The 26,736-nt window shown below is 45.0% G+C and overlaps 1 protein-coding gene across 4 annotated transcripts in view; it reads right to left on the bottom strand.

Annotated features, from left to right (window-relative positions):
* BCL2L13 (BCL2 like 13) overlaps window positions 1-19,497 on the bottom strand; it is a 1,170,396-nt gene extending 1,150,899 nt beyond the window's left edge. For all 4 annotated transcript variants that reach the window (XR_007500267.1, XR_007500268.1, XR_007500269.1 and 1 more), the window contains exons 1-2: window positions 19,457-19,497; window positions 1,175-1,332 (exon numbers count right to left, since the gene is read on the bottom strand). Coding sequence is in view for 1 of the 4 variants with exons in the window: in XM_049783471.1 (XP_049639428.1) it covers window positions 1,175-1,295 (121 nt within the window). In the remaining 3 variants the exon portion in view is untranslated. The remainder of the gene's footprint in view (window positions 1-1,174; window positions 1,333-19,456) is intronic.
* Window positions 19,498-26,736: the final 7,239 nt, after the last annotated feature.

The following is a 26,736-nucleotide window of genomic DNA, read 5'->3' on the forward strand; positions in this document are numbered from 1 at the left end:
TGCAAGGCAAACACCCCACCCACTGTTGTATCACTCAAGCTTCATGAGGACACTATATCTAAATAATGAAGATTAGGGACCGGAGAGATAGCATGGAGGTAGAGTGTTTACCTTGCATGCATAAGAACAGGTGGTTCAAATCCTGGCATCCCATATGGTCCCCTGAGCCTGCCAGAAGTGATTTCTGAGCATAGAGCCAGGAGTAACCCCTGAACGCTGCCGGGTATGACCCAAACCCCCCCCCAATGATAAACTGAGGGGCCAGAGTGATAGCACAGTGATATGATATTTGCCTTGCATGCGGCCAACCCAGGATGAACCAAACCTGGGATCCCATATGGTTTCCTGAGCTTGCCAGGAGCGATTTGTGAGTGCAGAGCCAGGAGCAACCTCTGAGTGCCACCGATTGTGAGACAAAAACCAAACAACCTTCCTTCCTTCTTTCCTTCCTTCCTTCCTTCCTTCCTTCCTTCCTTCCTTCCTTCCTCCCTCCCTCCCTCCCTCCCTCCCTCCCTCCCTCCCTCCCTCCCTCTCTCTCTCTCTCTCTCTCTCTCTCTCTCTCTCTCTCTCTCTCTCTCTCTCTCTCTCTCTCTCTCTCTCTTTCTTTCTTTCTTTCTTTCTTTCTTTCTTTCCCACCAAAAAACATCCACCTGTGCACAGGGCATACTCCTGGCTCTGTCCTCAAGGATCATGATGGAAGGTTCAGGAGACTGTCCATATAGTGTGATAGGGATTGAATCCAGGTCAGCCAGATGCAAAGTAGGAGACTGTCCATATTGTGTGTTAGGGATTGAATCCAGGTCAGCCAGATGCAAAGTAAGTGCCCTACCCACTGTAACATTGTTCTAGCCCTAGGATCACAAATTTTAGTTATAGGATCAGAACACATCTAACACATCTGAACGCATCTGGCAAAACATCAGTGATCATACTCTAGACTGCTGGAAATTCTAAACAGGAAATTCACTGGAATCAACTTTGGGCATGTGGGATGGTATCAGAGATAAATCAAACTTTAGGCTTCACACCCATATAAAGCCTTACCACTGAGCTATCCCCACATCCCAGAGGAATTATTAGTGCTCTTTTATTTGATAACCATAGATGTAAATTTCTTAGGTATATATGAAATCATTATTCATCAATTATAGCCACCATAAATCAAAGATAATACCTTGGGGTGAGGAAAGATGTTGCTCTTGAAACGTTTCCTGAGAGAGGAGTCCCAAATAACTGAGAACAACGTATTTTGTTTCATAGTGAAATCCTAGAGGCACTGCAGTAGAGGACGCCATTGAGCTCCAAAAAGGTCTATTTACAGGTGAGTAAAACCTAAAAACATAAAAGTTTTTTTTCAGCTTAAAGTTTATGACTTGTTTTTCTATTAACCAAGTATTCAACTAAATGCCAAAATATTTTTAAAATGTTAACTTGAGGGGCTGGAGAGATAGCATGGAGGTAGGGCATTTGCCTTGCATGCAGAAGGACAGTGGTTTGAATCCCAGCATTCCATATGGTCCCCCGAGCCTGCCGGGAGAGATTTCTGAGCTAGAGCCAGGAGTAACCCCTGAGTGCTGCCGGGTGTGACCCAAAAACCAAAAAAAAAAAAAAAAATTCCTGGGACTGGGAAGATAGCACAGCAGGTAGGTTGAGTATAGAAACAGAATTAAGGAATTCTCAAAAAATTTTAAATAGGGCCTGGAGAGATAGCACAGCGGCATTTGCCTTGCAAGCAGCAGATCCAGGACCAAAGGTGGTTGGTTCGAATCCCGGTGTCCCATATGGTCCCCCGTGCCTGCCAGGAGCTATTTCTGAGCAGACAGCCAGGAGTAACCCCTGAACAGTGCCGGGTATGGCCCAAAAACCCAAAAAAAAAAATTTTTTTTTCTTTTAAATAAAGATTTAAAAAATAGACTGTTTAGAGGCAGAAATAGCAAAACTATTCCATGAATCATAAATTTTAAAAAATAGTATATTTCCTCATTCTCTTCTCCAAGATCCCCTAATTCCTATTGTTTTTTTACCTAAATTGCACAATAAAATTAGATATACCCCTTTATGGTAGCCAAGGAATCCCACAGTGTTGCCATGGAAATGGACTGAATGGTTTGAAATGAAGACTGCCATGTTCTTAGAAAATAAGTATCTGGGCCCCGAGAGATAGCACAGCGGCGTTTGCCTTGCAAGCAGCCAATCCAGGACCAAAGGTGGTTGGTTCGAATCCCGGTGTCCCACATGGTCCCCCATGCCTGCCAGGAGCTATTTCTGAGCAGACAGCCAGGAGTAACCCCTGAGCACCGCCGGGTATGCCCCCCCCCCAAAAAAAAAAAAAAAAAAAAGAAAAGAAGTATCTTTTTGAATTTGAGAAAGTTCTGGGACAAAAATACTTTATGTAACTAAGTGAGCTATTCAAAAGCCTAGAAATGGCTTTTGGAGGAAAAATGTTTACTCTAGAGAGCTAGGAATGTAAAAGCTTTCAGTTAGAAAGCCTTTATTTATTTTTGGAACTAAAACAAGAAGAGCATCTATCTTGGAAACGTGTTACAGATTACCTAATGTTGGGAAAAATTATAATTATTTCTCAAATTTGTATTAGTTATTTGAAAATTAGATATCAAGAAAAGCCAGTTCTATTAAATTAGTTTTATCTGATTAGAGAATTTATGTGTAGCCTCTTTTTTTGCTGGATTAATATTTTTGGAGTATAAATTTTTTTTTTTTTTTTTTTGGTTTTTGGGCCATACCTGTTTGACGCTCAGGGGTTACTCCTGGCTAAGCGCTCAGAAATCACTCCTGGCTTGGGGGGACCATATGGGACGCCGGGGGGATCGAACAGTGGTCCGTCCTGTGCTAGCACTTGCAAGGCAGACACCTTACCTCTAGCGCCACCTCCCCGGCCCCTGGAGTATAAAATTTATGCTGATGATGACCAACAAATATCAAACAGCAATCAAAATTAACTGTACAGCAGTTATATATAATAGTATAAGACAATTATATGTGAAATTATAAAGACAAGTATGCTTTAAACCTTTCAAATTTAAGCTATATATATATATATTTTTTTTTTTTTTGGTTTTTGGGCCACACCCTGTGACGCTCAGGGGTTACTTCTGGCTATGCGCTCAGAAGTTGCTCCTGGCTTCTTGGGGGACCATATGGGACGCCGGGGGATCGAACCGCGGTCCGTCCTAGGCTAGCGCAGGCAAGGCAGGCACCTTACCTCCAGCGCCACCGCCCGGCCCCTAAGCTATATTTTTAATATAAGGGATTCATTGAGCGAAGACTTACTTAAAATCTAGTTTTCAGGCCCGGAGAAATAGCACAGCGGCATTTGCTTTGCAAGCAGCCCATCCAGGACCAAAGGTGGTTGGTTCGAATCCCGGTGTCCCATATGGTCCCCCGTGCCTGCCAGGAGCTATTTCTGAGCAGACAGCCAGGAGTAACCCCTGAGCACCGCCGGGTGTGGCCCAAAAAAAAAAAAAAAAATCAGTCCTAAAAAGCAGCTGCAATCACTTTAAATGCATGAATAGAAAGATGGCTACTGGGCCGAAGCCACAATATTAAAGAAATCCTTGCCATATATGTCCTGTGCTACCTGTAATGTCTCAGAAGGGCTAAAGATCATTAAGACTATTGGATCTTTGCATACCTCTGACCCCCCCTTTCTCTATTTAACCCTGGGGTTAAGCATGACTGTTGCGACTGTTATATGTTCATAAAAATGTATTTTTTCCTATTTGTTATCTGACTAAATGTAACAATTTACCACCCAAATGTCATATCCACATATTGATTCTTACATTAAAATATTTTTTGTTGGGGCCGGGCGGTGGCGCTAAAGGTAAGGTGCCTGCCTTGCCAGCGCTGCCTTGGACGGACCGCGGTTCGATCCCCCGGTGTCCCATATGGTCCCCCAAGCCAGGAGCAACTTCTGAGCACATAGCCAGGAGTAACCCCTGAGCGTTACCGGGTGTGGCCCAAAAACCAAAAAAAAAAAAAAAAAAAAAAAAAAAAAAAAAAAAAAAAAAAAAAAAAATATTTTTTGTTGGGGCCGGGCGGTGGCGCTGGAGGTAAGGTGCCTGCCTTGCCTGCGCTAGCCTAGGACGGACCGAGGTTCGAGGTAAGGTGCCTGCCTTGCCTGCGCTAGCCTAGGACGGACCGCGGTTCGATCCCCCGGCGTCCCATATGGTCCCCCAAGAAGCCAGGAGCAACTTCTGAGCGCATAGCCAGGAGTAACCCCTGAGCGTCACAGGGTGTGGCCCAAAAACCAAAAAAAAAAAAAATTTTTTTTGTTGGGCCCAGAGAGATAGCACAGCTGCGTTTGCCTTGCAAGCAGCTGATCCAGGACCAAAGGTGGTTGGTTCGAATCCCGGTGTCCCATATGGTCCCCCATGCCTGCCAGGAGCTATTTCTGAGCAGACAGCCAGGAGTAACCCCTGAGCACCGCTGGGTATGGCCCAAAAAGCAAAAACAAAAAAAAAAATTTTTTTTTGTTAGGAACCTATATTGAGCAATGTTGTTTTAACTTGGAAACTTCCACTTAACCAAATGAGTTCTGTCAGTTTTCACAAGAGCTCAGTAAATAAAATATTATATAAATAAAAATTTAAAAAAATCACCCCTGGCAGGTTCAGGGGACCATATGGGATGCCAGGATTTGAACCAACGTCCTTCTGCATGCAAGGCAAATGCCCTACCTCTATGTTATCTCTCCGGTCCCAGAAAAGACTATTTTTGAAATATAAAAAAGTGTACTTAGGGGCCGGGCGGTGGCGCTGGAGGTAAGGTGCCTGCCTTATCTGCGCTAGCCTAGGAGACGGACCGCGGTTCGATCCTCCGGCGTCCCATATGGTCCCCCAAGCCAGGAGCGACTTCTGAGCGCATAGCCAGGAGTAACCCCTGAGCGTTACCGGGTGTGGCCCAAAAACCAAAAAAAAAAAAAAAAAAAAAAAAAAAAAAAAAAAAAAAAGTGTACTTATATAAAAAGACGGGGCTGGAGAGGGAGCATGGAGGTAAGGTGTTTTCCTTTCATGCAGAAGGTCATTGGTTTGAATTCCGGCATCCCATATGGTCCCTCGAGCCTGCCAGGAGCGATTTCTGAGTGAGGCTAGGATTAACCTGAGTACTGCAGGTATAACCAAAACTAAATAAATAAATAAATAAATAAATAAATACTGGAGAGGCCAATGAATAAGGCACTAATCCTGCACACAGCCAACCTAGGTTCAACTAACAGTACCACATATAGTCTACAAAATTCACCAGTTGATCCTTGAGTACAAAGCCAGGAATTAATCCCTAGGCACAGTTGGGTGTGAAGAAATAGTACAGGAGTTAAAGAACATGCTTTGCGTGTGGTCAGCCCTGGTTCATACCACCTGGCCTCTTGAGCACCACTGCAAATGACCCCAGAAGCACAAAACTGAAAAATATCTGAGCAGTCTCTGAGCCAGATGGTTTAACATACGCAAGTCAAACAATATAATAAATGACATTAATAAAAGATAAAACAAAAATCATATGATAATATCAATAGATGCAGAGAAAGCACCCATTCAAGACAAAAACTCTCAACAAGATGGAAATTGAAGGTACTTCCCTCAATATAATAAAAGTCATTTTCCGGGGCCGGGCGGTGGCGCTAGAGGTAAGGTGCCTGCCTTACCTGCACTAGCCTTGGACGGACCGCGGTTCGATCCCCCGGCATCCCATATGGTCCCCCAAGCCAGGAGCGACTTCTGAGCTCATAGCCAGGAGTAACCCCTGAGCTTCACCTGGTGTGGCCCAAAAACCAAAAAAAAAAAAAAAGTCATTTTCCACAAGTCCATGGCAAGCATTAATATACTCAATAGGGAAAAACTGAAAGTTTCCTCTAAGATCTGGCACAAGACAAAATTGTCCCTCTCACCACTTTTTTGTTTTTGTTTTTGTTTTTTGGGTCACACCGGCAGCACTCAGGGGTTACTCCTGGCTATATGCTCAGAAATTGCTCCCAGCAGGCTCGGGGACCATATGGGATGCCGGGATTTTAACCACCGTCCTTCAGTGTCTAAGGCAAACACCCTATCACTGTGTTATCTCTCTGGCCCCTCTATTCAATATGGTACTGGAAGTACTTGCCATAGCAATTAGGCAAGAAAAAGATCAAGGGTATCCAAATAGGAAAGAAAGAGGTCAAGCTCTAGCTGTTTGCGGATGGCATGATACTGTATCTAGAAAATTCGGAAGACTACAAAAAAGCTTCCACAAACATTAAATATATAATACAAAACCAATATGCAAAAATCCATGACTTTTCTGTATACAAATAATACAAGAGAAGAATTAGATAATAAAATGACAATCCTGGGGCCGGACAGATAGCATGGAGGTAAGGCATTTGCCTTTCATGCAGAAGGTCGGTGGTTCAAATCCCGGCATCCCATAGGGTCCCCCAAGCCTGCCAGAAGCGATTTCTGAGCGTAGAGCCAGGAGTAATCCCTGAGCGCTGCTGGGTGTGAACCAAAAACCAAAAAAAAAAAAGACAATCCCAATCACAATTGTGCCTCAAAAAACCAAGAACCTTGGCACTAAATGAACTTTACAAGGAAAATTACAAAACACTGTTTCTTTTTTTTTTTTTTTTTTGGTTTTTGGTTTTTGGTTTTTGGGCCACACCCGGCACTGCTTAGGGGTTACTCCTGGCTGTCTGCTCAGAAATAGCTCCTGGCAGGCACGGGGGACCATATGGGACACCGGGATTTGAACCAACCACCTTTGGTCCTGGAGCGGCTGCTTGCAAGGCAAACGCAGCTGTGCTATCTCTCCGGGCCCACAAAACACTGTTTCAAGAAATAAAAGAGGAGGGTGTAACCCCACCCCCTATTCCTCCTATGTAACCTTACCTGCTAATAGACCTCCCATTTCTGGGAGGGGTCTTTGGTAGATAACAAAAGGCTTTGGCTGAAAGGGCAAAGGGGATTTGCATGGATGGAGGTTGGAGAAAGGAATAGAAGGAGATCTCTGAGGGACAAGGTACAATGCAGGGCTGAATAGGAATCCAGCATAAATGGTCATGATATAAGCCACACATGTTGGCCAGAGCAAATAAAGATGTTATGTCCTGAAGAAATCTGCCTGTGAGTGGATTTTCTCCTCCCTGCAATCTGAACTGGTAGACCCGCCAGCTGGTGGGGGTTGGAGACACATGGTGCTGGGACGGCAGAGAAAGACCTCTATCACCATCCACCACCATCAAAGCCTATCCAAAGGGTTAAATCTACAGAGGGGCCGGAGAGATAGCATGAAGGTAAGGTTTTTGCCTTGCATGCAGAAGGTCTGTGGTTCGAATCCAGGCATCCCATATCCCCAAGCCTGCCAAGAGTGATTTCTGAGTGTACAGTCAGGAGTAATTCCTGAGCGTTGCTGGGTGGGTGTGACCCAAAAACCAAAAAAAGAAAAAAGAAATAAAAGAGGACACAAGAAAATAAAACATATGCCCTGCTCATAGACTGATAGGATTAACATCAATAAAATGGCAATACTTCCCCAAGCACTGTACAGATTTGATACAATCCCTATACTCATGACATTTTTCAAAGAAGTGGATCAGGGGCTGGAGCGATAGCACAACAATAGGGCATTTGCACACAACCAACCCAGAATGGACATGTTCAATCCCCAGCATCCCATATGATTCCAATGAGCCTGCCACGAGCAATTTCTGAGTGCAGAGTCAGAAGTAACCTTTGAACATTGCTAGGTATGCACCCCCCCCCAAAAAAAAAAAGGGGAAAAAAAGTGCATCAAACACTCCTGGAGGGGCCGGGCGGTGGCGCTAGAGGTAAGGTGCCTGCCTTGCCTGCGCTAGCCTAGGACCGCAGTTCAATCCCCTAGCGTCCCATATGGTCCCCCAAGCCAGGAGCGACTTCTGAGCGCATAGCCAGGAGTAACCCCAGAGCGTCACTGGGTGTGGCCCAAAAACCAAAAAAAAAAAAAAAAAAAACACTCCTGGAATTCTTATGGAACAGTAAATGTCCACAAATAGCTAAAGCAATCATTGGAAAAGATAAGATAGGAGGAATCACTTTCCCCAAACTGTTCTATAAAGCAGTAGTCATTTATTCCAGTCATTAATGGAATAAAGACAGATCATGGAATAGACTTGAATATTCTAAGATGGGCCCACAGGTATATGATCAATTAATCTTAGATAAAGGGGTAAGAAATACAAACTGGAGCAAGGAAAGCCTCTTCAACAAGTGGTATGAGGAAAACTGGTCAGCTAAATGCTAAAAAGCAAACTGAGATCTCTAACACAGTGCACTGAAATAAATCAAAATAGATTAAAACCTTGATATCAGTCCTGAAACCATAAGGTACATAGAGGAAAAGGAATGAAAAATGTTTCTGCACCTCAAAGGGAATAGTGACTAGGACTCAAAAATTGCCCACAGAATGGGAGAAACTATTCACCCAATACCATTATAAAAAGAGATTACTATCTTAGATATATAAGGCATTGTTAGAGCTTAGCAAGGAAGAAAAGATCTAACCACATCCAAAAATGGGGAGATGAACGGACAATTCCTTAAAGAAGAAATACTAATAGCCATAAGCACATAAAAAAAAATGCTCCTGGGGCCAGAGCAGTGGCATATGCAGTAGGGCATCTGCCTTACATACGCTAACCTAGGATGGACCATGATTCAATCCCCGGCATCCCATATGGTTCCCCAAGAAAGGAGCAATTTCTGAGTGCAAGTCAGGCGTAACCCCTGAGCATCAAAGGGTGTGGCCCAAAAGCAAAAAAAAAAAAAAAAGAGGGCAGCTGGAGAGATAGCACACAGAGGTAGGGCTTTTGCCTTGCATGCAGCCGATCCAGGACAGATGGTGGTTTGAATTCCAGCATCCTATATAGTCCCCTGTGCCTGCCAGGAGCGATCGATTTCTGAGCACAGAGCCAGAAGTAACCCCTGAGCACTGACAGGTGTAACCCAAAATCTAAAATAAAAACAACAAAAAAAGAAAAATGAAGAAAAAAAAAAGCTCCACATCATGAATCATCAGGGAAATGCAAATCAAAACAAAAATGAGATATCACCTAATACCACAGAGACTAGCACACATCATAAGGAACAACAACTAGTACTGACACGCATGTGGGAGAAAGGAACTCTCATCCACTGCTCTTGTAATGTCGACTGGTTCAGACTCTTGAAAAACAATTTGGACATTCCTCAAAAAACAAAAACAAACGGGCCCGGAGAGATAGCACAGCGGCGTTGGCCTTGCAAGCAGCCGATCCAGGACCAAAGGTGGTTGGTTCGAATCCCGGTGTCCCATATGGTCCCCCGTGCCTGCCAGGAGCTATTTCAGAGCAGACAGCCAGGAGTAGCCCCTGACCAACGCCAGGTGTGGCCCAAAAACCAAAAAAAAAACACTTTGCAAACCAGGGGTTGTCAAAATACAACCACCATATGCGGCCCACCAAGGACATTTATTTGCCTGCCAGGTGTTTTTGTCTGTCTTACTTAGTAGCCAACTCGTCCAGGGCCCACTGTGCGCATGTGTGGAATGTACTCTGGACTCTCCGTGGAGTCCTCTCAATCTCGGGCAGGGTTCTTGTCGTCCAATTGGGCAGTCCCTGGATGGGGGGGGGGGGGGAGCAAGTGAGAGAAGGATGGGCTGGGATGTTCAACTCCACACGAAGCCCAACTCCACACGAAGCCGCGACGTCAGTTTTTTGTTGTTTGTTTGTTTGTTTTTTGTGTTTTTTGGGTTACACCCGGCAGTGCTCAGGAGTTAATCCTGGCTCCAGGCTCAGAAATTGCTCCTGGCAGGCACGGGGAACCATATGGGACGCTGGGATTCGAACCGATGACCTCCTGCATGAAAGGCAAACGCCTCATCTCCATGCTATCTCTCCAGCCCCGTTATTTTTTTTTTTTTTAATTATAGTCTGGCCCTCAAACAGTCTGAGGGACAGTGAAAATGGCCCCCTGTTTAAAAGTTTGAGGACTCCTGTACATAAACTATAATTAGAAGGTATGAAGTAGGGGCCAGAGAGATAGCATGGAGGTGGGGCATTTGCCTTGCATGCAGAAGGATGGTGGTTCGAATCCGGGCATCCCATATGGGCCCCCCGAGCCTGCCAGGAGCGATTTCTGAGTGTAGAGTCAGTAGTAATCCCTGAGTGCTGCTGGGTATGACCCAAAAACCAAAAAAAAAAAAAAAAAAAAGGTATGAAGTAATACCCAGGTTGAATAACTTGGTGCAGGAGAGATAGCTGAATGATCAAGCACATTTGGCATACTAAGGGTCCAGATTGCATTTCTGGCACTCAATGGTCAGAGCAGGGAACACACACACACCAACCCCGCACACTCCAACCCCCCCCCACACACACACACCAGTAATGAGTATAACAAAAATAGTAATAATGATAATAAACTACATTCTCACAAAAAGCAAATTTGTAGCAACACTAATTTTTGTAAATGTTTCCCACGCTTGTTTGTTAGATATTGGGTTAACAGGGTTTATCCTATTCAAGATATGCTTGTTACTCGTTGATCGGAAGCACCTTTGGATGGAAGTATCCTTTGGATTGGTGCCTTAGACCACCTGCTCTCCATCCCACGGTGTGATCTGGCTCTTGCTAATAAAGACCCCAGGTCTCTGGGAAAAACCGCTTGCCATTTCTGTTTTCCACCACGGAGCTATCTGCTTCTCAGGAAGTGGAAGGCTTGCACGTGGAAGTTCCTGAACCTATTTAATCCCCTTATCCATGTGTGGATTATTTCCTCCATCCGTGTTTGCTTCCAGGCCCACATCTCTCCAATGTCCTATGATTGGGGCATGAGGCTTCTAGTTCGTAATCACCTTAGACTCTCTTTAAGGTGTCTCTGGGGCTGGAGCAATAGCACAGCAGCTAGGGTGTTTGCCTTGCATGAAGCAAACACAGTTCGATCCCTGGGATCCCTGAGCCTGCCAGGAATGATTTCTGAGCACAAAGCCAGGAATAACCCGAGCGCGGTCAGGTGTAGCCCTAAACCAAATATGTATATAAAATAAAAACAAAACTTCCTGGGGCCGGAGTAGTTTGGAAGGATACATATGCCTTGCATACGTCCAATCTAATTATGACCCTCTGGTCCCCAGAGCCCACCAGAAATACTGAGCACAGACACAGTAGTAATCCATAACCAGTAACAGTGTGGGAACCCCCTTAAAAAAAAACTTTCTGGGGGCTGGAGAGATAGCATGGAGGTAGGACGCTTGCCTTGCATGCAGGACGGTGGTTCAAATCCCAGCATTCCATATGGTCTCCCAAGCCTGCCAGGGCGATTTCTGAACATAGAGCCAGGAGTAAGACCTGAGCACTGCCGGGTGTGACCCCAAAAAACAAAAAAACTTTTTGCTTTCCCCATTCAATCCCAGTACCCCTGACCATGAGTAAAACCTGAAAAGAGCCAGGAATAGCTCCAAGTGTGGCCAAATTCCTTCTCCCCTACCCAGTAAAATTTCAGGCTAGAGACAGTACAAAATTAATGTGCTTGCCCTGGGTCTGGCCAAGGCCTTGCATGTTGATTCCTGACACTGCATATCGTCCTTCTAGCACTACAGGGAGTAATCCATAAGTATAGAGCCAGTAGTAAACCCTATATATCACTAGGTATAGTTCAAAATTTTGAAAAAAAAAATAAAAATTTTTTGAAAAGGTACTTGCCCTGCCTGCTGCAGCTCCTAGTTTAATTCCAATACCACATAGTCTCTCAATCACTGCCAGAACCATCCCCTGGCAAAAAAAAATCAAAAATAAACCAAAAAATTAGATTTCTAATGTTCAGAAAATGGTTTACAGGAGCCATTGGCTAATCCCCAGCACACATGGTCCCTTAACACTGCCATATGTGTTCTCCCAGTCTCATAAAAAGGCAATTTCTGAGAATACTGCTGTAGGAGACTCCTCTCATAATCTGGGAATTTCTCTATCTACCTTCTACCTTCTCTACTCATTTGTTCCCCTAAAGTCTTACTAAATTAAGAAAAATAAAATAAATCCCTAGCACCCACTCAGCCATACTATTAAGAATATCATCCCCGGGGGGCCGGAGATATAGCATGGAGGTAAGGCGTTTGCCTTTCATGCAGAAGGTCGGTGGTTCGAATTCTGGCATCCTATATGGTCCACCGAGCCTGCCAGGAGTGATTTCTAAGCATAGAGCCAGGAGTAACCCCTGAGTGCTGCCGGATGTGTGACCCAAAAACAAAAACAAAAACAAAAACAAAAAGAGTATTATCCCCGAAGCCGAGCAATAGCAAAGTAGGTAATTTGCCTTACATGCAGCTGACCTGGGTTCTATCCCCAATATCCCATATGGTCCCCAGAGTTTGCCAGGAATGATTTCTGAGCACAGAGCCAGGAGTAACCCCTGAGCACCAACAGGTGTGACACATAAAAAAGAACAAAGAGAATATCATTCCTAAAGCTGAAGTGATAGTACAGTGGGTAGGCACTTACCTTGAATACAGCTGACCTGGGTTCAATATCCATATAGTCCCCTGAGCACCACCAGGAGTAATCCCTGAGTACACATCCAGAAGTAAGCCCTGAGGACCACTGGGTGACAGCCCCCTCAAAAAAGAAATATAATTCCTGGGGCTGAGTAGATAGGACAGCAGGCCTTGTACACACCTGATCCACATTTGATGCCCAGAATTCCATAAGGTTCCCTGAGCACTGCCAGAAGTAATAACTAAATGCCTAGCCAAGTAAAATCCCAAAGTAATGCTGGTGTGACCCAAGAACTTGAAAGAAAAAAAAATATATCATTCCTGGGACTACAGCAACTAAACAGTAGCAAGGGTACTGTCTTGCATGTAGCAGACAAGAGTTTGACTTGTAACATTCCATAAGGTCTCCCAAGTTTGAAGGATCCCTGAATGCAGAGTCAAGAGTCAACCCTGAGAATAACCAGGTGTAGTCCAAAGTCATACAAAAACTACACACACACACACATACATACATACATACATACATACATACATACATACATACATACATATAATTATTGCTGGACCAGAGAAATAGTACAACAGGTAGAGCGCTGCCTTGCATGTGATCAAATGGATTCAATCTCTGGCACTGCATATGGCCCAAGTGATCCCTGAGCACAGCAGAGCTAAGAGTAAGTCCTGAGCACCATTGGGAATGACTTGAAATTTTTTTGTTTTTGTTTTTTTGTTTTTTTTTTGTTTTTGGGCCACACCCGGCAGTGCTCAGGGGTTACTCCTGGCTGTCTGCTCAGAAATAGCTCCTGGCAGGCTTGAAATTTTAAAAAAAATTGGGGCCAGGGCCAGAGAGATAGCATGGAGGTAAGGCATTTACCTTGCATGCAGAAGGTTGATGGTTCGAATCCCAGCATCCCATATGGTCCCCCGAACCTGCCAGGGGCGATTTCTGAGCACAGAGCCAGGAGTAACCCCTGAGCGCTGCTGGGTGTGACCCCCCCAAAAAGAAAAAAAAAGAATTGAGGATGAAGTGACAGCACAGCGGTAGAGCATTTGCCTTGTTTGATGCTCACCAGGGACGGACCCCAGTTTGATCCCGGCATTCCATATGGTCCCCCGAGCCTGCCAGGAGTGATTCCTGAGCTCAGAGCCAAAAGTAACCCCTGAGTGCCACCCAGTGTGGCCCAAGAACCCCAAACTTTTTTTAATATTCCAGTAATTAGCTAAATAGTTGTATAAAACCTACTTTGTAAAGAGAAATTTTTTATTCCACAAATAAATCAAAACTATGACATTTTAAAGTCAAAGTTCTTTTGGGGGGAGGGCCACACCCAGAGACACTCAGGGGTTACTCCTGGCTATGCACTCAGACATCGCTCCTGGCTTGGGGGACCATATGGGACACTGGGGAATCAAAACACGGCACATCCTAAGCAAGCACCAGCAAGGCAGACGTTTTACCACTCCGCACCACTGCTCCAGCCCCTAACATTTACAATTCCAGCCCCTTTATTTACAATACTAGTGTCAAATCTCACTAATAACTTAAGGACATCCTAAAAAACTTTTTTTTTTTTTTTTTTTTTTTTTTTGGTTTTTGGGTCACACCTGTTGAAGCTCAGGAGTTACTCCTGGCTATGCACTCAAATCGCTCCTGGCTTGGGGGACCATATGGGACGCCAGGGGATTGAACCGTGGTCCATCCTAGGTTAGCATGTGCAAGGCAAAAGCCCTACCACTTGCACTACCACTCTGACACACGAGGAACATTTTTATTTTCCAATGACTGTTTGTATAATTCACGCTTTATTAGCTGTTATAGATTCTAGGACTTTCTCCAAAAGAAGTAAAATTAAATAATCCCAGGCTGGAGAGTATAGAAGGTAGGCCACTAGCCTTATATGTGGTCAACATAGGCTCAATACCTGCCTTGTATTCAGCCAACACAGATTTGATCCCCAACACCACATATGATTCCTTGAGCTGACCAAGGGTAAGTCCTGAGCATCACTGGGTGTGCCCAAAATAATTAAATATTCCTAATGAAAATTGCAAAGCTGAAAAAAAAAATTACCTCACCCAGGTAAGCAAATAAGGTGTCATTTTGGGTGTTTTGTTTTGATTTGGTTTTTGGGCCACACCTACAGCACTAGAGGCTACTCCCAGCTCTGTATTCGAGGTGGAGATGCAGTGCTAAAGATGAAACTAGAGTCACTCTCATGCAAGGTAGGCACCTTAACCCCTACAAAAGCACCCTAGCCCTAGTTATCATTTTTGAACTCGGAAGAGCCTGAGTCTTCTAGAGAAGACTTTCTTTCCAATGAAAATACACATACTTAATATAAACACAGTTCAATGTTGGATTGAGCAGCCCAAAAACGTTTTGACTCAACAGTTAACATTAGGACAAAATTGAGCGTATTTTTCGCTCTATGAAATGCACCTAACCATAAGATGCACATAGTTTTTAGACGAGGAAAACAAGAAAAAAAATATTCTAAAGCAAATGGTGCAACTTGAGACGCCATCAGGAGACGGTGGCTGAGAACAACAAGCCTGTGAGGGCAAAATATATTTACAATATGCCAGTCCACAGCTGGTTAAATGCATTTACCTAACATTTTTTTTACAACAGAAAATAAAAACATTTTTAATACTTTTTTTGTTAATATAAAAAAAAAATAAAGTCGGGGCCCGGAGAGATAGCACAGTGGTGTTTGCCTTGCAAGCAGCCGATCCAGGACCTAAGGTGGTTGGTTCGAATCCTGGTGTCTCATATGGTCCCCCGTGCCTGCTTAGGAGCTATTTCTTTTTTTTTTTTTTTTTTTTTTTTTTTTTTTGGTTTTTGGGGTCACACCTGGCGGTGCTCAGGGGTTACTCCTGGCTGTCTGCTCAGAAATAGCTCCTGGCAGGCACAGGGGACCATATGGGACACCAGGATTTGAACCAACCACCTTTGGTCCTGGATCGGCTGCTTGCAAGGCAAACACCACTGTGCTATCTCTCCGGGCCCTCTAGGAGCTATTTCTGAGCAGACAGCCAGGAGTAACCCCTGAGCACCGCCGGGTGTGGCCCAAAAACCAAAAACAAAAAAAAAAAAAAGTCATAGCAGCAATCAAATAGTCTTAAACGAAAGCTATATATATGATAGTGAAAGTGCGTTAACTTGGGCCCAGAGAGATAGCACAATGGCGTTTGCCTTGCAAGCAGCCGATCCAGGACCAAAGGTGGTTGGTTCGAATCCCGGTATCCCATATGGTCCCCCATCCTGCCAGGAGCTATTTCTGAGCAGACAGCCAGGAGTAACCCCTGAGCACAGCTGGGTGTGGCCCAAAAAACAAAAAACAAAAAAAAAAAAAAAGAAAGTGCGTTAACTTGATTGCTTGTACTATGTGGTATGTCTGCGCAATAAAAGGGGTGTAAACACTGCAGATATCAAGTGGTTACTATATGCTCTCCTCCCCTGCACTCAGGCTTCACCTCCAGAAGACATTTGCTTCCATCTTGGGGGAGGGGGGTGCATCTTATGATACGAAAAATACGGTACTCAGATAAGATTGACTCATTCACAACCCACAGCTTTTCAAATAATTAGGGTTCTCACATTATAGCTTATATAAGTGGGACACATAAAATTGCTACTGTCCTAATCCTAGGTATATGACAGAGAAATGCATTTTTTTTTTTTTTTTTTTTGGTTTTTGGGCCACACCCAGCGGTGCTCAGGGGTTACTCCTGGCAGGCATGGGAGATCATATGGGACACCGGGATTCGAACCAAACACCTTTGGTCTTGGATCGGCTGCTTGCAAGGCAAACGACTGTGCTATCTCTCTGGCCCCATAAATACATTAACTCAAAAACTTGTACATGGTTGCGGCCAGAGAGAGCATGGAGGTAGGGCATTTGCCTTGCATGCAGAAGGACGGTGGTTCAAATGCCGGCATCCCATATGATTCCCTGAGCCTGCCAGGAATGATTTCTTTTATTTTTAATAATATCTTCATTTAGGGCCAGAGATATAGCACGGAGGTAGGGCGTTTGCCTTGCATGCAGAAGAACGTTGGTTCAAATCCCGGCATCCCAAATGGTTCCCCGAGCCTGCCAGGAGCAATTTCTAAGTGTAGAGCCAGGAGTAGCCCCTGAGCGCAGCTGGGTGTGACCCAAGCCGCCCCCCAAATTGTACATGGTTATAGCAATATTTTAGTACAAGTAATTGTGTACTGATAAATATAAAGAAACTCGGCATATCTTCTACAAATGGACTATGTGTTCATAAAAAGAAATGAAGTATTTATACACAGTACAACATGGATGGGTCTAAAATATTATACTAAGACACAAAAGACCACATATTGTTAATATTATATAAATAAAATGTCCAGAATAAGCAAATCTAGAGATAGGGAAGGTGGGGTAAAATGAAAATAGGGAATTACTGCTGTGTTGGGGAGATAATTCAAAGAGCCTGTATGCATGCTTGAATGGCACAGTCTCCCTAGTAGTGCTGCTAGGAGACTCCCTTGAGTACAGAGGGGTATCAGTGGTGGGAATGCTGCACTGGTGAAGGGGGTTATTATTTTTATAACTGAAACCAAACTACAAATGTTTGTAATAATGGTGCTTAAACATATTATGAGAAAAAAAGTAAATAAAGATTGCAGAACTAAAAATATAAGTAAGTTACAGGTACAAGTAGGTGCAGGGTTTCTTCTGGAGGTGAGGTGATAATCGTGGCAATGGTTGCCTATCCGTGGAAATGCATTGCATATGTTATATCATTTTATTTATTTTCCTATTTTATTTACTGGGGGAGGAACACAGGGGACACTCAGGGTTTACTCCTGGCTCTGCCTGGAAAGATTTGGAAACCCATACAGGGAACTAACCAGGTTAAGTCTATTAAACACCAAGTGCCCTACTCTTTGTACTATCGTTCCAGTCCCTCAATAAAACTAGTGAATTTTTGGCCCGGAGAGATAGCACAGTGGTGTTTGCCTTGCAAACAGCCGATCCAGGACCAAAGGTGGTTGGTTCGAATCCCGGTGTCCCATATGGTCCCCCATGCCTGCCAGGAGCTATTTCTGAGCAGACAGCCAGGAGTAACCCCTGAGCAACGCTGGGTGTGGCCCAAAAACCAAAAAAAAAAAAAAAACCTAGTGAATTTTTAAAATATTCTCAAAAAAACTTGTGATTTCAATAAGGCTAATGCAAGTATTTAAAAAACAGTCCCTCCTTTCATTGTTATATTGCATGAAAGCTTGTGATAAATACTTGTAATAAGATATAATCAGAAACCAGGGATGTAGCTTAGAGCATATATTTTCAACAGTATAACGACTAATAAAGGATAGTCAAGTCTACTTTAAGAAAATGAATCAAAGAGAAAGAGAAAAAAAAATGAATCAATTAAAAAATACGGGCCGTGAGATAGCATGGAAGTAAAGCATTTGCCTTGCATGTAGGATGGTGGTTCGAATTCAGCATCCCATATGGTTTCCCGGAGCCTGCCAGGAGCAATTTCTGAGCGTACAGCCAGGAGTAGCCCCTGAGTGCTGCCGGTGTGACCCAAAAACCAAAAAAAAAAAAAAAAAAAAAAAAAAAAAAAGTACTGTGGGGCTAAAGCAATAACACAATGGATATGGCATTTGCTTTGCTGACCTGGTTTAGACCCAGGGATCCCACCCATATAGTCCCCAAGCCTGCCAGGAGTGATTACTGAGCTCAGAGCTAGGAATAAACGTTGGCTCAGAGCCCTGAGCACCACCAGGTATGGCAAAGAAACCCCAAACCAAGCAACCTGGGTATCTAACCAGTCTAAGGACTCAAAACCCCAACAGCCTATTATCAACGCAGACTGTTTCATGATGGTTAAAATATATTCAATCTGTATGTGTTGTATGTCTAGTGTCCGTTATCTGAAAGATATAAAGTGCCTACAAAAACAATTACTTAATTTTCTGAGTTTGTTTTTTTTTTAAACCGTTCTAGCAGAGTTTGGCAGATTCATCCAAGGTCACAAAATCATAGCAGAGATCAAGATTCCGGTTTACACCAAACCTCCAAGGGAAATCATACTCCCAACTAAGACTGTCTTCTTTTACACCCTAAGTGCACCGGCCCTCCCCCCCAAAAAAAAAGTTGGGGATACCGTCGGTAGAAAGGTTTCTCAAGTAGAAAAAGACAGTGTGAAAGCTATTCCGGATACACACACGCCAGCGGGAGGGGGAGTGGGAAAGAATAAACAAACCTATCCATCAGCTGCCTCTGGCTCTCTCGGGCCAGGCCGACGTCAATCTAGGTGAAAGGCGCAACCAGTCCAGTTTAGGAAGGGAAAGGAAACTTGGGCTGGGCCTGGTGATGGCCAAGTGGGACGAAAGTCAAAGGAACGTCTGAAACGTCGGTCTGGGTGAGAGTCAGGGTGCTTTGTCTGGTTTGGATTGGTCCAAGGGGTGCTGTCAGAAGGAAGTCGGGCTTAAAAGGATGGTGGGGGGCCGGAGAGATAGCATGGAGGCGGGCGTTCGCCTTGCATACAAAGGTCGGTGGCTCGAATCTCGGCGTCCCCCAGGATCCCCGTCAGGAGGAACCCCTAATTGAGCGCCGCCGGTGTGACCAAGCGCCCCCAAGGGTAATACAGAAACAAAAATGAAAGGTCAGTGGCCGGAGCTAAGAACACGCGTCGGGGAGAGCTGGAACTCGTCCAGATGACCCGAGATGGGTCGCAGGAACACTTCCTCCGAGCAAGGCGGAGCGCAGGTGCCCAGGCCCCCTCCCGGCGCAGGGGCTGGCAGGGCGGGCCGGTGCGCAGGCCCCGGGTGGTGGCTTCTGTGGCCCCGAAGCTGCGAGAACCCCCCGGAGGCCGCCGTCCTCTCGGGCACTCACGCACGCGTCGGCGGACCCGTCCTGCACCTCCCACCCGAGGAACACCGGCTCCCCTGCCCGGGGCTCCTCTCCCTCACCTGGCCCCGGCCCCGGCCCCAGCGGAGAAGCAAGCGGCGGCGGCGGCGGCGGCGGTCGCTCCCGACGGGGGCACCGGGCGGCGGCGGCTCCTTCGACCCCGCGGACCTAGCCTACCGCCGCCGCCATGTTGGAGGGCGAGGCCAACCCCGGCGTGCTTGCGTCACCGTCCGGCGTCAGGACGGGGGAGCCGGGACGTTGTGCACGGTGGGCGGGGCTATAGCTTCATGGGCGTGGCTCGGGAGACGTGGGCGTGGTCACGGCGTGCGGGAGAGTCGCTGCACCCTGGAGATTTGCAAGTCTCCAGCTGTCTCGCCCCAGGCATGGGACAACTGTTCCTCGTCACCTCTTCTACTGTCCACCCCGGTCTCTGATGCTTTTTTTTTTTTTTTTGGTTTTTGAGTCACACCCGGCAGCGCTCAAGTAGGGGTTCCTCCTGGCTCCATGCTCAGAAATCGCTCTTGGCAGGCTCGGGGGACCCTATGGAATGCCAGGATTCGAACCACCGTCCTTCTGCATGCAAGGCAAACGCCCTGACTCCGTGCTATCTCTCCGGCCCCTCTGATTCCTAATTTCGTACCGGAGCCTGCTGGTTGGAGGAAAGGAAGCGGAGTGCAGGTGAATCAGCTGTCTGGGAAAGACTGGCACTCCCCGCCCACATGAGCACACCTCTCCGAAACCCCCAAAGGAGCCTTGATGTAGCTACTGCCTGGGTTATGGCCACACAAGTGGCTCTCCGGATTACTGAGTAAATAAATGTCCCAGGTTCTGCCCGGGATGTTGCTCAGCCGGTAGAGAACTTCCTTGCCTTTGAAATGTGAAATAAAGATTTGTATGCACCACAGCCCAGAAAGAAACCAAAAAACTATCTACAAGGATTAAGATCCAAGTATGTACAGTCTGCAAACAAGCGATTTATAAAGTGCCAATAAAAGCCCAAAGACATGGTGCTGGACTTTCTCAGTCCCTTGAGTACTGTCTGGAATGACCCCTAGCATAGAGCCAGGAAGTAGTTCTCTAGGATCGCGGGGGAGTGGGGTATCTCAAAATAAATAAATAAATAAATAAATAAATAAATAAATAAATAAATAAATAAATAAATAAATGGACTGTCTCTGGTATATGCTCAGAAGCCATAGAGATATACTCACTTGGGGAATATAGTTTCTTAAAATGATCAAAGGTTTCTGGAGTATAAGGGTATGTTTGTAAGCCCAAATGTTGAAGTTTTTCCTCTATTAAGGAAATCTTCAGCTGTGATCCTTTTTGCTCACTGCACTAAAAATGTGGAATTAAATGTGTTGGGTGTGTATTTGCTTGAAAGTAAGCATTCATGAAGAGAGTCGTTGAAGATATTTAGCCCGAGAGAGAGAGAGCTCTCTCGGAAAATCAAGTTTGCCTTAATGTATTTATGAGATAAACTGGAAGAAGACAAGTGTCAAAAATAAGGAGCAGGGGCCGGAGAGATAACATGGAGGTAAGGCATTAGCCTTGCATGCAGAGATAGCATGGAGATAAGGCGTTTGCCTTGCATACAGAAGGAGAGTGGTTCAAATCCCGGTGTCCCATATGGTCCCCTGAGCCTGCCAGGAGCTATTTCTGAGCATAGAGCCAGGAGGAACCCCTGAGAGTCACCAGGTGTGGTCCAAAAAGAAAAAAAAAAAAAAAAGAGGAGCTGGAGAGATAGCACAGCTGGGCCAAAGAGATACCACAGCTATAGGGCATTCCTATAGCAATTCCTGAGCAGAGCCAGGAGTAACCCCTGAGGGCTGCCGGGTGTGGCCCAAAAACCAACCAAACAAGCAAAAAAACCCAGGGACAATGTTAAAGGGAAGATCACACTGGTGATGGGATTGGTGTTGGAAAATTGAATGCTCAAAAGAATTATATATATTACATATATATTTTTTTGTATTTTGGGGTCACACCTGGTGATGTTCAGGAGTTACTCCTGGCTCTGCGCTCAGAAATCACAAGTTTAGGGGACCATATGGGATGCCAGGATTTGAACCACCATTCGTCCTGGATCAGCTGCATGCAAGGCAAATGCCTTAGCACTGTGTTATTTCTCCGGCCAAAAGAATTATATTATGAATAACTTGGTAAACCACAATGTTTAAATAACATTTTTGGTTTTGTTTGGTTTTGGTTTTTGGGTAACACCATGTGGCACTCAGGGGTTACTCCTGGCTCTGAGGTCAGAAATCAATCCTGGCAGGCACAGGGGACCATATGGGATTCCGGAATTTGAACCGGGGTTTGTCCTGTGTTGGCCTAGTGCAAGGCAAATGCCCTACCGCTGTGCTGTTACTCCAGCTTCCTACATAACATTTTAAAGAAAATCTTCAAAATTAGAGTGATAACATAGACATTTGAATCCCAGCACCACTCCTGATCATTGCCAGGTGGCAATCCTGAACACAGAGTTATAGTCTTGAGTAAAACCTGAGCACTGCCTGATGTGTCTCAAAATCAAAAATAAAAACATTGGGGCCGGAGAGATAGCACAGCAGCATTTGCCTTGCAAGCAGCCGATCCAGGACCTAAGGTGGTTGGTTCAAATCTCAGTGTCCCATATGGTCCTCCTGTGCCTTCCAGGAGCTATTTCTGAGCAGATAGCCAGGAGTAACCCCTGAGCACCGCCAGGTGTGGTCCAAATCCCAAAATAAAACAAAATAAAATAATAAAAACATCAACATTCCAGGAAATTTTGCAAATCTCTCTAGTCTCTCTCTTTGTTTCTCCCCAGCAAAGAAACTCAAGAGATTCTAGTGGGCTAAGGAGATAGTAATCGTATCTCAGGAATGGTGGTTGCCTTTTACATAACTTATCAAATTTAATCTTTGGTATCACTATTGTCCATTGAGCACCACTGTTAGGGTTCAAGTTGACGCCTGAAACATCACTGAGAGTCAGAGACCACTTCCGATAATGCAAGATGCAAAAGGGAATTTAATCAGTTAACTGAGATCCGAGCCTCATCCAACTAAGGGAGTCTTGGAGTCAAGGACCCTGAGTCAAATCTTCAAGCAGTTTATATAGAAATCATAAGCAGTAACAGTACATCATTTCATTGTATAGATGTCTTAATTAATCCCTGGTTTTTCTGGCTCAACTTTGATTGTCTGGGATACTCTGATTCAAACCATGGTTATCTAGGGATACTCTGATTCGAAATCTGACTGTCAGGGGTTATTCTGATTCAGACCTTGGCTGTCAAGGGTTACTCTGATTTAAACTTTGGTTATTAAGGGATCCTTTTCAGATGGAACATTCCAAGTTCACTCAACCCTTAGTTCCTTATTCCTGGAGGGCACCTAACTTTGGTTTTATTACTGAGTTAACTCTTTCTCTGCCTTCCTTCAGCTAGGAGAGGAAAAGTACACTTTAATAAGGCTTGGTCTTGTCTTAGTCAAGAGTTCCTTATCATAGACTTATGGGGGATCTTGATTCTTATACCACCAGGAGTGATACCTATGTGCAGAGCTTGTCCCAAAGTGTAAGTGGCTTGTTGTAGACAGAGGATTGGTACAGCTGTGTCCCCCCACCCAACAAAGGAGAGACCGAGAGAGAGAGAGAGAGACCTAGCAATATATTGACTTAGTGTATAATTAAATCTCAGTCTAGGAGACAATTAGTAAATTAGTAAATTAGTAAATCTCAGTCTAGGTAAGACAATTAGTACAGGAACCATTTCTTTATGACTAAAACTGGCCACACTCTAGGTCAATGTTTGTAGTTAAACCATAAGAAAATAGACTTTTTTTTTTTTTTTTTTGGTTTTTTTTTTATTTTTTTTTTTTTTTTTGGTTTTGGCCACACCCTGTGACGCTCAGGGTTACTCCTGGCTATGCGCTCAGAAGTTGCTCCTGGCTTCTTGGGGGACCATATGGGACGCCGGGGGATCGAACCTCGGTCCGTCCTAGGCTAGCGCAGGCAAGGCAGGCACCTTACCTCCAGCGCCACCGCCCGGCCCAGAAAATAGACTTTTAAAAACCAAAAAAGAAAATAGACTTTTCTAGGACTGGGATTTTTTGAATTTATCTAAAAGACTGGATTTTGTTTGTTTGTTTGTTTTTTGGGTCACACCCGGCAGCACTCAGGACTTACTCCTGGCTCTATGCTCAGGAATTGCTCCTGGCAGGCTCGGGGGACCATAAGGGGTGCCGGGATTCAAACCGCCATCCTTCTGCATTCAAGGCAAACGCCCTAACTCCATGCTATCTCTCCAGCCCCTAAAAGGCTATTTTTAGTAACATGCCATCACTAAACTATTACTGTTTGATCTTCACATAAACTCTTAAGAACTTTGTCGTGAGGGTCAGAACAGTAGTACTGCAAGTAAGGTGTTTGTCTTACATCCAGCCAACCCAGATTCAATCTGGCATCCCGTATGGTCCCTTGAACATTCCAGGAGTGATCCCTGAGCAAAGAGACAGGAATCATCTCTGAGCACCATCCAGTGTATCCCAATTGCCCCCCACCCAATAACTTGATTCTCTTTTTGTTTTGTTTTGGGACCACACCTGATCATGCAAGGGACTAGTCCCAGCTCTATGCTTGAGTTTTACTCAGACAGTGATTGGGGTGAGGGTGGGGGATTATGTGATGCCTGTGATTGAACCTGTCATTCTCCCTCTGACCCCTGGACTCAGAATCACTAATTCACTTCTTTCTTTTTTTTTGGGGGGGGGGAGGCAGTATCAGTAGGCTCTGCACTTAGAAATTACTCTAGGTTTGGGACCAGAGTGAGAGCACAGGATTAAGGCATCTGTCTTGGACGCAACCAACCTGGGTTTGATTCTTGACATCCCATATGGTCCCCTGAGCCTGCCAGGAGAGATTTTGGAGCAAAGAGCCAGGAGTAAGCCCTGAGCACTGCCAAGTATAGCCCAAAATAAAATAAAATAAAATAAAATAAATTACTCCAGGGGGTCATATCTGATGCCGGAAATCAAACCTAGGTTGGCTATGTGCAAAGCAAATCCACTGAGCTGTCAATCGGCCCCACGCTTTTCCTTTCTTATTTTTAGTGGTGGTGGTGGTGGTGGTGTTGGGTCACACCTAGCAGTGCTCAGGGATTACTCCTGGCTCCACACTCAGAAATTGCTCCTGGCAGGCTAGGGGGACCATACAGGATGCCAGGATTCTAACTAATGACCTTCTGCATGAAAGGCAAACACCTTACCTCCATGCTATCTCTCTGGTCCCTCCTTTCTTATTTTTTATTTGTTTTTGAGTCATGCCCAACTCAATTTTTAGGGTTTAAGGGCTTACACTTGACCTTGTACTCATGGGTCCCTGCTGGTGGTTCTTAGGGGGTTGAACTGGGGTTGGCCATGTGCAAGGCAAGTACTCTGTATTTATTGTTCTGGCTCCTTTATTATCTTTTTTTTTTTTTTTGGCCACACCCGGCGTTGCTCAGGGGTCATTCCTGGCTGTCTGCTCAGAAATAGCTCCTGGCAGGCATGGGGGACCATATGGGACGCCAGGATTCGAACCAACCACCTTAGGTCCTGGGTCGGCTGCTTGCAAGGCAAACACCGCCGTGCTGTCTTTATTATCTTTTTTTTTCTTCCCACACCCGGTGGTGCTCAGGAATCAGTATTGGCAAGGATGGGGAACATATAGAGTGTGATCACACACGTGCAAGGCAAATTCTTTTTGTTTGTTTTTGGGCCACACCTGGTGGCGCTCAGGTGTCTCTTGGCTCTGTGCTTATGGGGTACCATATTGGTCGCCACCGTGGGATTCAACCGCAATCTGTCCTATGTCAGCCACGTGCAAGGCAAACGCCCTACTTCTGCACTCTGGCCCCTATTAACTTTATCTCTAACTTTGTTCTTTTGTTTAAGAAATAAAAAAACGGGGCCGGGCGGTGGCGCTAAAGGTAAGGTGCCTGCCTTGCCTACGCTAGCCTAGGACGGACCGCGGTTCGATCCCCCGGCGTCCCATATGGTCCCCCAAGCCAGGAGCGACTTCTGAGCGCATAGCCAGGAGTAACCCCTGAGCGTCACCGGGTGTGGCCCAAAAAAAAAAAAAAAAAAAAAAAAGAAATAAAAAAACATTTTTGTTTCTTTTTTTTTTTGGGGGGGGGCACACCTGGCAGCGCTCAGGGGTTAATCCTGACTCTGTGCTTAGAAATTGCCCCTGGCAGGCTCAGAGGACCATATGGGATGCCAGAATTCGAACCATCATTTGTCCTGAATCAGCTGCATGCAAAGCAAACGCCTTGCCGCTGTGCTATTTTCTGGCCCCAGAAATAAAAATTTTTAGCGGGGTGGGGGTATGATCCCCCAAGCCTGGACTAACTTCTGAGCGAATAGCCAGGAGTAACCCCTGAGTGTCACCGGTTGTGGTCCAAAAATCAAAATCAAAAAAAAAAAAAAAAGAGAAAAAAATTTTAAAGTGAGTTTGATAAATGTTTACTGTCAGTTTTGTACATTTGTTTTTGTTTTTTGGGTCACACCCGGCAGAGCTCAGGAGTTACTCCTGGCTCTACACTCAGAAATCACCCCTGGCAGGTTTGGGGGACCATATGAGATGCCGGGATTTGAACCACAGACATTCTGCATGCAAGGCAAACGCACTACCGCTGAGCTACCTCTCCGGCTCCCAGTTCTGTACATTTTACTCATAATTTTTCTGTATTTTTAAAACTTCATTTATATTATCTAGAATATCCTGATGGTGCTTGGAAACCTCTAGAGCTATGTTTTTACTCCATGTTTGAGGGACACCATTATGTTAGTGGTTTTTTGTTTGTTTGTTTGTTTTGTTTTGGGGCCTCACTTGACTGCTCAAGAGTTGTTTTTTTGTTTGTTTGTTTTTGGTTTTTGGGTCACACCTCGCAGAGTTCAGGGGATACTCCTGGCTCTACTCTCAGAAATCGCTCCCAGCAGGCTCAGGGGACCATATGGGATGCCGGGATTCAAACCACCCATCCTTCTGCAATCAAGGCAAATGCCCTACCTCATGCTATCTCTCTCTCTCTCTCTTTTTTTTTTTATGTGCTCAGAAGTTACTACTGGTTCTATGCTCATAAATTACTGGTGGGCTCTGGGGACCATATGGGATTCAGGGAATTGAACTTGAGTGGCCTGCATGAAAGCCAAGAACGTATCCAATGCACAATCTCTCTGTTTCAAAAGGGAGTGACCCCTTCAGTACTCCGACCATATTCGTGCTAGCAATGAAAACCCTGCTAAATTATAACAAGTACCCCTGTACTATCTCTTGAATCCCACATAATATATTTAATAATAAATCATAAAAATAAGTG

This window comes from Suncus etruscus, chromosome 11, assembly GCF_024139225.1.
Source record: "Suncus etruscus isolate mSunEtr1 chromosome 11, mSunEtr1.pri.cur, whole genome shotgun sequence".
Taxonomy (NCBI): Eukaryota; Metazoa; Chordata; class Mammalia; order Eulipotyphla; family Soricidae; genus Suncus; species Suncus etruscus.